Source organism: Haplochromis burtoni, unplaced genomic scaffold (assembly GCF_018398535.1).
Source record: "Haplochromis burtoni strain Fernald_Lab_line unplaced genomic scaffold, NCSU_Asbu1 Contig_433, whole genome shotgun sequence".
In the NCBI taxonomy this organism is placed as follows: Eukaryota; Metazoa; Chordata; class Actinopteri; order Cichliformes; family Cichlidae; genus Haplochromis; species Haplochromis burtoni.
Window position 1 is genome coordinate 230,410 of NW_024582794.1, and position 12,510 is coordinate 242,919.

The following is a 12,510-nucleotide window of genomic DNA, read 5'->3' on the forward strand; positions in this document are numbered from 1 at the left end:
AAGATTAAAACTAATAAAACAAGTTTTAAAAAGAGACTTTTCCATTTGATTACATTTTGTATGATGGATTATGCAGAAAAAGTAGAATTGGGCTGAAAGATCTATCGCTTTATCACCTCTTCAGGTTGTACATCGTGTTTTTAAAAAGTAACTAAGTAACTAAGTAATTAATTACTTTTGAAAATAAGTAATCAGTAAAGTAACGGGATTACTTTTGGGGGAGGTAATCAGTAATTAGTTACTGATTACTTTTTTCAAGTAACTTGACCAACACTGTTAGGGACTGAGTAAAAGCGCTATACAAATGCAGGCCATTTACCATTTTCTAACCATGTTCGTGACAAATAACGAATCTTGGTAGGTCGTTCCAAACATCTCGGAGAATCAAGCACAGATCTCCTGTGGATGTCGGCGTCCTCACATCCTTCTGTCTCTGATCCCAGACACACTCGATGTTGAGATCAGGGCTCTGTGGGGGCCGCACCATCACTTCCAGGACTTCTTGTTCGTCTTTACGCTGAAGATAGCGCTTCATGACTTTGGCTGTGTGTTTGGGTCGTTGTCCTGCTGCAGAATACATTTGGGGCCAATAAACAATCGTTTATATTTCTGAAAGCACCTTTCACCTGCCGAAAACCTTTTGCACAGGACTGTAAATAAATTAAAACCATATATAATAATCTTGATTGTTCACAGTAGAATATATGAACATATATAAACTGATAAACAAAGGCTAGACGAGCAGGTGGCAGTAAAAACAAACAGCTGGAACAACTGGCAACAGGTCAGCAACATGACTGTGTATAAAAAGAGCAAAGTAGAGACTCTGGTGTTTAAAACTACACTAAGATGTCAAAAGAACATTACAGCAAACACGCGACAGAAACTCACCAATACAAATGTACACAACTACTTCTGTGCCACTTAATATGCAGTTCGCTACCATGAAGCCTGGAAGCTGTTTCCTGTGTGTTACTGTACAGCAGCTCAGGCAAGCTTCCAGTATGGAAATAAAAATGAGTGCAGAAATCTCCATCCAGGCGAGAGCTTCAACTGGAGCTTAAAAAAAATCGTCATACAACTTTAAAAACCGATGCAGCGAAACCAAAGCCTGTCCAGGCCTCACCTGCTGCTGCAGCAGCTCGTTGTACAAAATACACAAAGGGTTCACTTTTATGTTTTATTCACTTAAATAGATTGATCAATACGTATGTGTTAGGAATTTGAGCACTAACATCTATTCAGACTCTTACAGAAAGATGCGTCAGTTTGGTGAACTTGTATCAAGATGTTCATTTTAATTCATAATAAAAGAAAAACGTCTTCTTTGAAAATATAATCGGGACTCCAAACCTGTTCAAACCGCACAGCAAAGGGAAAAGCGTACAGTGGTTCAAAAACATGAAGAAAACAACATTTTTACAGTATCTACAAAAGCGAAGCAAAGTGTTTGTCTTTGTGAGGCCTCAGCCTCCCGCGGCTCCAACAGAAAAAGGCTTCTTAACCAGATAAATGCTTTTCAGTAATGCTAATAAATATTAGCAACAAAACAACAGTGTGCTAGAAATTCTAGCAATGACAAAAAAAGCCACATATGATAAGTAGTTGTTTGTTCCAGACTCGTGTGCTCTGCCTGCATCACATATTTAACAGATATTAAGCTTAAAGGCTGAAACCCACAGTGTGTAACCAAACCTGTGGAGCCTTCTTACTCACATCAGACCTGCCATTTAGAAAATATGTGGTCACTGGACTTATAATGAAGAGAGTCGCATTTCTTTCATTTATGCTGGGAAATAGTTGGAGCTTAGTCTTGTGCTTTGATAGAAGGACTCTGTTTTGTTCCTGGGTCTTCTGACAAAGCTGATGGTTGCAATTCCAACGTCACAAGGACGATTATTTTACTGAAATGTACTGTACACGACAGCGATTTTACTGTGCACAGTGCAGGAAATGCAATTTAACAAATACACGTGTTTGTGTTCTGCCATGAAGATACTGCATGCATCATACAGAGTCCTTCAGAGTGACTGTTTTCATCTGTGGCACAAATAAAATTACACATGAATCAAGTTATATTTGAACCAGAAATATGGCTCCGAAGAACAAACCATTATAAAGTGAAATATCTGTTGTCCAGAGAAACTTCGAGAAATTTAAAGCACCATGTTGAAAAACTGTACAAAGCAAGTAGGCTCGAGGCGTTTAATACAGAAGACGTCCTGTTGCAGCCGTGATTGGGTATTGATTACTGCGTGGCTGTATTTGTGTGCAATCAGCTAAACGAACTACCTGATGGACCTGTGCAACACTCACCAACAGTTACAGACCCTAACATCCAAACTGCTGACGGACAAAACATAAAAAAGGCACCGATGCCTTGGGGGGGGGGAGGTGTCTTAACATTACCAGTCAAACCACCCACGGTGAGCTGAAGACATAACATCAACTTTCATTTATCTTCCAGCTAAATTTAGATAAAAACATAAAAAAGGATGCTTTTGCTCTAACATGAAGTGATGCACTGTTCATAACCTGCAAATTTGTGTGTGTGTGTGTGTGTGTGTGTGTGTGTGTGTGTGTGTGTGTGTGTGTGTGTGTCTCTCTCATTTCCTAATGCCGGGGGACACTCTGACGAAGAAGAGGAGCACCTGAGAAAACAAAGAGGCAAAAAACACGACTTTAGGACAAAAGTTTAAGAAAAGAAAGAGAAAAACCCGCCAAAAGAAACCAAAGACCAACCTGGAGACGACAGAAGTGGAGGGCGAGCGCTCTTTAGAGTGGGAGGGGCTCCTCTAGTGGGACCTCTGGGGCCTGGGTGGAACACAGGAGGAGGGTGGAGCAGGGGCCCACGAGGCACACCGGGACCGCCGTAAGGGATGTGTGACGACAGGGGACCTCGCACAATTGGGCCCCCTAACGACGGACCAGGAAGACGATGCAAGGAGAGCAGCGGAGGAGGTTTGGTTTTGGGATGAGCAACTAAAAATAAATAAAAAGAAGCAAATCAGCCTCTAGCTGTTCATGATTAGCAATGCCGTGCTAGGTTTTAGCGCTCTCACCAAAGTAGGACACCAGGACTTTTCATCATGCTTCACAGCCCCACAGCATTAAAGGTTTGATAGATTTAAAAAGATACAAAGAGGGAAAACCCAAACCTGGTGAAGGCAAGAGGGGTACAGGTGAAGGTGAGGCGTGGTCTCCCATGGGCCCCCCTGTTAAAGATGCAGGCTGAGGCTGTGGTGGCCCAGATGGAGTCGGAAGCAGAGGAGGTGGTTTCCCTAACCCTGGAGGTAACATGATCCCTTTCTCACCCTCACTGTTGGAAGCTGAAGAGATAAAACGCAGGTGAAACAGAGATATATGACCTAAGGACAAAGCAAAGCTGATACAAGAAGTCAAAGCTGAAACAGCGCTTCTGTAGGAACTGCTGTGTAATCGTTTCACCTTGTACGTGGTCCTGCCGAGAGCGCACGTACTCCGAGATGGTTTCCAACTCCTCGGGGTACAGATGGACACCCTCAGCGAACAGTACGAGGAGCTGACGTGTTTCAGAGGGAACGGTGTGGCGCGCGATCTTTTCTCGATCCAGAAAGTCATCGAGCAGCTGCGACGCCTCGGCTGCAATGTCTGCCGGGTCCCTCGGGGGTCGCTCTTTAGCCAGTCCACGGTTGTACTCTGCTAGAACAAAGTCCATGGCCTGGTCTTTGGGCATGTTTCGATGGACTGAGGAGGGAAAGGGAACGGTAACGGTGAAGTGTCATGAGGCTGAGGTGGGAGAAAGAGGTGAAAAAAGATTCCTTTCAGCTCGCGCTGAGATCGTTTCGATGTCAATGTTGGGATCAGCTGATTAAATTAGTATTTTGGTAAGTAATGCTTCGGGGGGTGGGGGTGGTGTTGGATTGCTGGATGTGTGGCACTGAGGGACATGCATTTTGTGCAAATAAGTGCATTTATCAGTAACTTTAATACAACCTGATTAATAAGTACTGAATTTATCTAAATGTGCATCCAGACATTTGATTCTAAATATAATGAATGGTGACGCTTTTTCAGCTTTGTTTCTGAGGACAGACAATTGTTTTTGTTGAATTGATCTAATTTTGGTTGAATTCACCTAACAATGTGTTTAACATTTGTGTTATAAAGATTAGGTCGTGTATGTGTGCTAATAAAGCATAAAATGTCATATTAAGCAGATCTAAAGCAAACTGCACATTATTACAACTTGAGTTTGATTTTATCCAGAGCCTGGGTCATGCCTCTGTAAAACCGGCCGCACGCTTCGTCCAGGAGGATACAAAAGATAAAAATGAAAATCCCCACAGCTACGAGGTTAGATCATAAAGGTCCATAAAACCATAACTGATTTAAATGTAGCCAGTTTCCTCCTCGTGATCATATTTAGAGCCTGGATCTGCATCAGATCAGATACTAAGTTCAGGTCAGCTTTGGAGTCGAGGATTACTCTGTTAAAAAGTGCTGCTTGTTCAGCTTCGACCTAAAATTTCTCAGTTTGAGAAACCACAGGCATCAGGAGCATGGTCACGGTCTCCTTTTGACATTCACAGCAAATCTGCTTCCCAGGTTCAGATGTGGAAATGCAGTCCGGCTGTAGGAGTCGTACCGTAGGAGAAAACTGGGTCAGCTGAACTGTGAAAGGATTTGTATACAATCTTCACACTAGGGCTGCCACAATTAGTCGACTAGTCACGATTACGTCGACTATCAACTAATCGACTAATTTAATAGTCGACGACTACTCTTATTATTCTTTCTGGGTCACAAAATAAACGTTTAACATCTTTTCAGGTGAGAATGTAGCTGTGTAAACCTCAAATATCTGCTCAGTTTATCAGGACACCGCATATTTTCAAAAGCGCTCCGACGTTTTCGGAGACGTCTGTTACCCACTAGCTCGATAGCTAGCCGGGGGCAAGGTCACTAGAGCCGTGAGAACACCGGACTCCCGGCACATCATTTTCAAACCCACCGCCGTCTTTCGCTACTCAGGTTAAACATGATATATGAGTCACTTAGATAACTTGAAAATGTTATTGTTTGGCTTTTTTCAGTGTTTTATTTGTTGATGAGATGAGATCGCCTTTATTTGTCAGTTCCAGGTCTTTTGCCCACAACCGAGATGACAGACCTTTATTTGTTCCTGAGTAAATCGGTTTGGCTGAGATTAAAGTTATTAGATTAGATTAGATAAAATAAAACTTTATTAATCCCCTGGGTGGTTTTCACACAGCTGAACAAACGTCAAACAGAAAACTGATTAAACAGAAGTATGAGATGGTCGAGAATTTACTCCGGTGTCCCGTTATATTTTAGGGAGCAAAGCGCAGACGACTGAGTTTATTAAACTCCACCGAAACAATCTGCAAATTTCATTAAAAGTTGAATAAACTATCATCTTGTCTTTATTTTTAGTTAGCACAGACCTTAAACACTTCCAGCTGTAAGCTAATGATGGTTATATACGAGCAGATGCTGCTGGTGCAATAAGCTGTACGTTTTCTGTCCAATGGATGATGATCTGATTAGTCGACTAATTACAAAATTAATCGGTGACTAGTCGGACTATCAAAATAATCGTTTGTGGCAGCCCTACTTCACACCATCCTGAGAATTTTCTGTCCTCCCTGAAATGAAGTTTCAGCTGAAACGTTGTAGTTTTGCGACACTTGGTACATCTGGTTCCCACAGGACTGAGGTGACACAGAAATACTTTTATGGTCTGTGTTGCTAAACGTCTCGACTGCACCTCATATGCAGCTGAACCTGACCTCAAGCCTGGGTCTTGCGTTTGGCACCTGGCACAGATCGTGCATACGTCTGATAATACAGATTTGGTTTATTTGTTTTTGTTAAGAGTAACACTCAAGTTATCGCACAAAAATCAAAGATGAAGTGAAGTTGGTGTGTGAGCTAACAAATAGTCTGAATGGTAGCTACAACGTTGCCTTTGTGCCGTCTTCCAAAGAAGTCTGATTGTTGGTTTGGTCTGGTTTGTTATTTGGTTTAAGATAGCAGTTAGTGACAGAACTGATGACCCATAAAATGAAACACATGTTGTAATAAATTGACCGTTTTTTAGTTTTTGGTTTGTTTTTTTGGGATGTATTGTCATGTACTGTTGTGTGAAGTATATGCATGTGCTAGCCAAAGGATCGTTTGCCAAGATCCAGCTATTAACATGTAGATATGCTAAGACTCGGCACAGTTTTTAAATGCATGCATGACTGAAGAACTGTAGCTTTGTGTAACTTTAGATAGTGGTCTTTTAAATGGTAGTGTGTCTTTTTAATTTATTTGGTTTTACAAGAAATTTGTTTTAGACCTCGTGTTTAAAGATGTGGAATCTACAGACTGTTGAACTGAGCCTAGTAAAAGGGATGGTTTGGTAAGTTTGAAGGAATACGAGGGGTACGAACTTACTTTTGAGGGATTCTGAGAATATGATAACAGTGCAGGAGGACAGAGCTACGTTTGTCTGCTCCACCAGAATACATAAGGGGGAGCCTTCTGCTCGGACATCCTGTAGGGCCCGGGTCAGGCCCGATTCCGCTTGAAGGTAGAGCATTTCCACTGACAGGCCACGCTCCTGCAAGCACTGGCTTAGCGATTTGGGGTAATCCCTTTGAGAGGAAGAGAAACACTTTGTTAACGTGACAATTCTATATTAAGCGACTCACCTCGTATAGGAGATACCCCGAGTTAAATCTGTGACGGAGCAAAGGGTGACTCCTTCATTTAAAATGTGCTTTCCCAACAAAAACAGTGTTTTATGTGAAGCTAACACAGATTTTCAAATCTCTCATAGGTGTGATTAGTGTTGTATTGTGGGTTTATTCTTAATGAGATGTTCGTACCGTAAATATTATAATACTAGTATTTCCTAGTGTCTTTGGGATACTGAGAAAGTCAAATAAAGTGCTGCATCAATTTATACTTATCAATAAGCATTTTATAACTGCCAGTCCATCTGTATCAACTGAGTCTCATAGTTAGCTTGAGTTATACTCCTGTGCTGAACCAATTCCAGTGGTTGACACCCTTGTGACTATACTAGTAGGTCACTTTATTAAGTACACCCTGCAAGTTCAACAAGGTGCTGGAAACCAATCCACATTAAATGTGTCCCCTAAAATCAGCACTCTCTCTGATCTGATGCTCAGTTTGAACTTCAGCAAGTCTTCTTGGACACGTCTGTATACCCAGTATAGGGTGCATGGCCGTGCCATTCAACACAGGAGTATGGCCTAAATCAAGCCTAAGCGGCCATATTTGTGATTCAAATTAATCGTTGCTTTTAGTGTAGAAGTGCGTGAAAATTGACTGATGATGTTGCAATCTTGCAGAGCATAAGGAGTGCAAGTTTTTTAGTGTGCTTTGACCGCTACTCTGTTAGACTTTTACCATGTGTAGAATGTCATGGTCGGGGGGTGGGGGGGTCCAATTTCACTGCAGGTGCAAACTTGCATGTGACAAAGGTTTGTTTGATTGATTGATTGATTACTGGTTTACAACTGTGGCAGTTTTTCAAAAGCATAAAATAAAGAGTATTTTAACAGAACGTGAGCCAAGTGGCACATTTGATATGTGCATTCAAGAATGTTTAACCTTCGCATGTATGTATCTGTTAATGTACTTCAATGCAAATCAGTGTGTAGTTGAACACTGAATTTTAAAGATGTGCTACATGACATTTTTTGACTGTGCATAAATGAATACAATCTTCGTTACTGACTGATCAAGAGACCAAAAACAAACAGCTGTTCCAACTTTATGTAAATGTGTTTGTGTGAGTGACAAAGTGAGGTGTGTTTTTGCTGGTGTTCACGTTGCTTCGTCTGTGGTTGTCAGTTATCACAACTAATTTAACAGACAATCATTCAACACAACACAGGAAGAAAACTACGTGTGCAAAAAAACCTGTGGGCTTTTACTTTGGTTTTTGTTGTTTTTTTGTTTGTTGCCATGGTGACAAAGCTTCACAGCAGACATCTGCATTGGAAATGTGGTTATATGAACACTTACACACAGGGTCTGCGTGTGAAACACTGTTAATACATCAACAAAAAGACTTTCCAAAGGGAACAAGAACCTAAACTTGAGTAGCCAGAACAAATTTGAAGTTACAGCACGTTAAATGTGAACAAAGCCTCGTAGCTGAAACGATTTGCAGCCTGCACAGCACACCAAGAAAGTAAAGAAAGGCAAGCAAAAAACTGACGGTGATAATAAAAGGATAAGATCTGATACAGAGTTATAAGTCCTTCTGCTCCTAACACTTTCATTGCCTCATACTTACTGACACATCAAAACAGCTTTCATCCAATAAGTCTCATCCTGCAGGGAACCAAAACTCCACAGTCATGGTCTGCAGCTGCTGCTGGAAGCACTCATTTGTTCTGCGGTCTCTGTGAGCTTAGCACAGCAGCACAAGAACCAGTCCTCCATCTGCTGCAGGCTCTGATTAAAGTGACCCTAAAGCTCACAGCAGAGCTCCAAAGCAGGAGGACGACTACTGTGGCCAGCTGCAGTCCAAGACGGTGCAGTTGACTCAATGACACTGAGAAACACTACAACAGTAACCTGGCCAGCAAGCCAACCGGTAGGGAAAACACCAGCCGGGGAAAGGTTGTTAGCATCAACTAAGATTTTAATATAAGACTGAGGAAGATAGAAAAACAAAAGATAATATGAGTCGGCACATATACTTGGGCCCGAGTGTGGGGAAACACTGAATGATATCAGTCTCCTCACGCTGATAGTAAAGGATAAACCAGCAAATTCTGTTGGCAATGAATAAATACTCACAGGCACTGTTTGGTAACAGAGAGAACCACGCAGTCGGCTGGCTTCCTCTCCTCCTGCACCTGTCTGTAGAACTTCTGATACAGCGTTTTACGTCTGTCTGCTGGAGTGCCACCCTCTGGTTTGGCTGGAAGTTTGAGAACGGTGACGTTGAAAGAGACTCGAAAAGCGGCAAAAATATTACTGCACTCTTTTCTTCTTTGGATCGATGTGTAATTAAGATTTTAGAGTATTTAAAAACATGTCTTGTGTAAAGAGTATCCCTTTTTCTCATACGGACAAAACAAAGAAACAAATCTCACCATTTGGCTGATGCTTGTAGCCCTCGTACTTCACACTTCCACTGTAGTTTTGGATTTGCTCTAGCTCTTCATAACTGAAAAAAAGCAGTGAAAAGTGTCATAACAGTTTAATATGGGAGGTATTTCTATGCCTCCTCTACGACACCTTAATATGACGAGCATATAAATGTCCAAAAAGAGATTTTCTGAAAGTGAGACTCAGAGAGCAAGTGCACGAAGGAGCCTGTGCGTCCGACATTCAGTGCATCAAAGTTTTAAGTTTCACTCAAACAGCTTTTTCCCCTCACAACACAGAAACAATAGCAGACTGTTGCAAACACCGTATTCCTGATGTCTTACTAAAACATTACGTCAGCATATTCTGACATTCACACTTTCAAAGGATTCACAGCTAAAGTGTTGAAATACTTGATTTTGTCATAGTTGACAGTAAAATTACATCCGTCTTCTGTCCCAAAGTACAGAATAGAGACTAAAGTATGGGATCACCCACACTTTAGACCCACGGGAGCTGCTCAGCTGCCGGAACCCAAACCCTGAAACTCCAGTTGCATGTCAGCACAGATGTTCATTGAGAAGTTTGGAAATCTGGAGTTGGTGAGTCAGCAGAGCGCAGTCGGTGACCCGGCTCTCTAACTTTACGTTCGTGACCGAGTGGCTGGTTGCTAAACTTTACAAAAACACATCTTACAGTTGACTGTGGAATATGTAGGAGAGAAGAAACTGTTGCAGTGACGGTATCCTATTATAGTACGACGCTCAAATTCAGCGTACTCGTTTGAATGACCCATCCCGTCACAAATGTTTGGAACGCCACAGCCAGGTGCACACACCTGTGACACCTCACTTAAAGATAAAAGGTGGGCCCCAATTCTTCCATCCATATAGCACATGCTCTACAGTGAACAGTGTGCAATATTTTTCTCATCAGGAAGCAGCAGTAACACGTTACTTCTATACTAGTCTGGTGACATGGCCGCAAAAAAGTCAGTGCAGTTTGCACAGAGCTCAGAACAGCTGCTTTCAGCTTATATACTCTAACTAAGCACTAACAGTTTTACAACACACACTAAAAACTAATGTTCAGGTAACTTCAGTTCATTTTACATCTATGATTCCAAACTACCAAGCTTCTATCAGTACCTGCTTTGCCTGTTGCACATGCAATTATGAACTTGCCCAAATAAAAGTGATTTCTGTGTTAAAGATGAGTCTACAACCTCGCTAGGCAGCTGAAACTGTAAGTGTACTCAAACTGGAGAGCTGCATTCAAAGTTTGGTCTAACCAGTTAAACCTGTAAACAAGATCCTAGAATTATTTGTTTCATGATTTACCTTCAGGGAGGAAAGAAAAGTCTGGCTGGGAAGGAAGTAAGATGTTCCCCAGTGCTGACATAAAGAGAGTTGGGCAGCTATAAGGAACTATTAAATATGACTTATAGCAACTTGGAGGCTTTAAATGCAGTTTTTATTTACTAAGACGGTGCATTTTCTTTCATCTAAAACAAAACCATGAATGACGTGTAGCACTACACACAGAAGTGAAGGTGCACAGTAAATCACTCATAATAAAGCTTTGGTCACTTTAAACCATTGCCGACAACAAAAAGGCTGCCCGAGGCTGGTACCTGTCCAGGGCATCCTTGAGCTCTTCGGTCCTCTCCTCTCTGGTTGGGTATGGAGCTGCCCTCCGAAACACACGCGGCTGTGGAGCACTACACAGCACAGGTGGCGGTTTATAGGGCCGCTAATTGACAGCGTTTCACGTTTATATATTATTGTGAGCTAGCAGCTAATGCTAACCTCGCTAGCCTGGAAACTCACCTTCCGTTAGGGTTACCGGATGGCCGCCGACCACCCGCAGGTGATTTCACCCAAGACGACATTTTGCCTGCCTTTAAACTTCACCGCAGCAAAAGGCAGCTTTAAAAACACCCAGAAAAAGACGCTCTCCTGGTGTTATTCCGCCAATGTTACCAGATACAGCCTGTGGTGATGAACGAGGAGGGGAAGAGCTCTTCTTCTGGCTTTACTGCTCTCACAGTGTGTAGGTGCACCATCGCCCCCTGCTGGACGACCCTCTAATAACATTAATGGTTGCGCCTTTGAAACTCCTAGCAGCTTCTAGCTCTTTGTTTACACATTAAAAGTGATTTGTAAACAAACAGGCAGAAACGAAACTACAAATTAACTAAATGTAGGTGTTAAATTTAAAATTGACAAATAATTAATAACTAAGGATGTAAAAAAATGAAATATAAAGTGATAATAATCGTGAAACACATATATTAGTAAATAAATATATGACATATAACTCCATTAATTAGTTGAATTAAAAATACAGATTTCAGTACAGCATTTACATTTGTACACTGCTGTTTATTGTCATATCAGATTGTTTTTCTTCTTTCTTCTGCTCCTTCAGATTAATAATCTCCCTCCATCTCACTAGCATGCATCTCTGTCACACCAACTCACAGCAAGTCCTCCTTTCTTTGTGGTCTTCCTCCTTTCTTCCTGCCTGTCAGCTCCGTATTCGCCATCCTTTGTAAAATACATGCACTGTCCTCCCACTGCACATGTCCAAACATACTTGAGTCCAAATAACTCAGTTTGAGTATTTTCTCTGATATTCTCCTTTACAATCCTGTCCATTCAGGTCACTCACATCACTCATTTGCCTCCTCTCCTCTTCATTACCTGTTTAGTTTTTCTTTCGCTGACATTTTCTAGCAGTACTCCTTTTCAAAATTATCCATGTAAAAAACAGTGACCACAAACAAACCCTGACCTTGCATATCAGGTTCACTCAAGTTACAGCAGTAAAGTAAAAACTGAGTATCACAAAAAAACAAACAGAAAACCAATACCTGGGTTGGTTTAATTAAGAGGGAAGCTGGAAGCATCTGTGAGGATACCACTTTAGGATTTTTCACTTTAATCAACACTCAGCAATCCAGGTGAATGATCTGCCTGTGGCTTTACAGATAATAGCCTGTCTGATCTTCAGTGAATCATAAGCACACCTGCATGTTCTTTTTATCTTTTAGAGAAAGCTTTGATTGCTTAGAAACAAATACGTTAATGGGGTTGGTTATGCTTCGAAAGATGTGACGACCATACTGTGTACTGTGGGTTGGAGGAGAGGGCCATGCCATCTGTGGTTACAGATAAGGAAGACAACCGAAGATAAAGAGAGAGCAGATTTCTCCTGTTTTGGCTTCCTGTTAAATCCAGAATTCAAAATCCTGCTCCTCACATACAAGGTCTTAAATAATCAGGCCCCATCTTATCTTAATGACCTTGTAGTACCATATCACCCTATTAGAGCACTTCGCTCTCGCTCTGCAGGCCTACTTGTTGTTCCTAGAGTATTTAAAAG

General features: G+C 41.6%; 1 protein-coding gene across 1 annotated transcript; it reads right to left on the minus strand.

Annotated features, from left to right (window-relative positions):
* Positions 1-229: 229 nt before the first annotated feature.
* si:ch211-216l23.2 (uncharacterized protein LOC565061 homolog) lies at positions 230-11,163 on the minus strand. Its single transcript, XM_005945067.3, has 9 exons — positions 10,953-11,163; positions 10,757-10,843; positions 9,129-9,202; positions 8,830-8,953; positions 6,445-6,644; positions 3,448-3,726; positions 3,159-3,329; positions 2,743-2,982; positions 230-2,651 (listed from the first exon to the last, which is right to left on the minus strand). Exons 1-9 carry the CDS (start codon positions 11,012-11,014, stop codon positions 2,614-2,616), a joined length of 1,275 nt encoding a protein of 424 aa, XP_005945129.1. The 5' UTR covers positions 11,015-11,163; the 3' UTR covers positions 230-2,613.
* Between the last annotated feature and the right edge of the window lie 1,347 nt (positions 11,164-12,510).

Coding starts and splice junctions, on each gene's coding strand:
- si:ch211-216l23.2 (XM_005945067.3), bottom strand. CDS start 11,014: ATGTCGTCTTGGGTGAAATCACCTGCGGGTGGTCGGCGGCCATCCGGT. Junction 8,954..9,128: donor CTACAAGCATCAGCCAAATG/GTGAGATTTGTT, acceptor TCAAACTTCCAG/CCAAACCAGAGGGTGGCACT. Junction 6,645..8,829: donor TCTGTTACCAAACAGTGCCT/GTGAGTATTTAT, acceptor TTCCTCTCAAAG/GGATTACCCCAAATCGCTAA.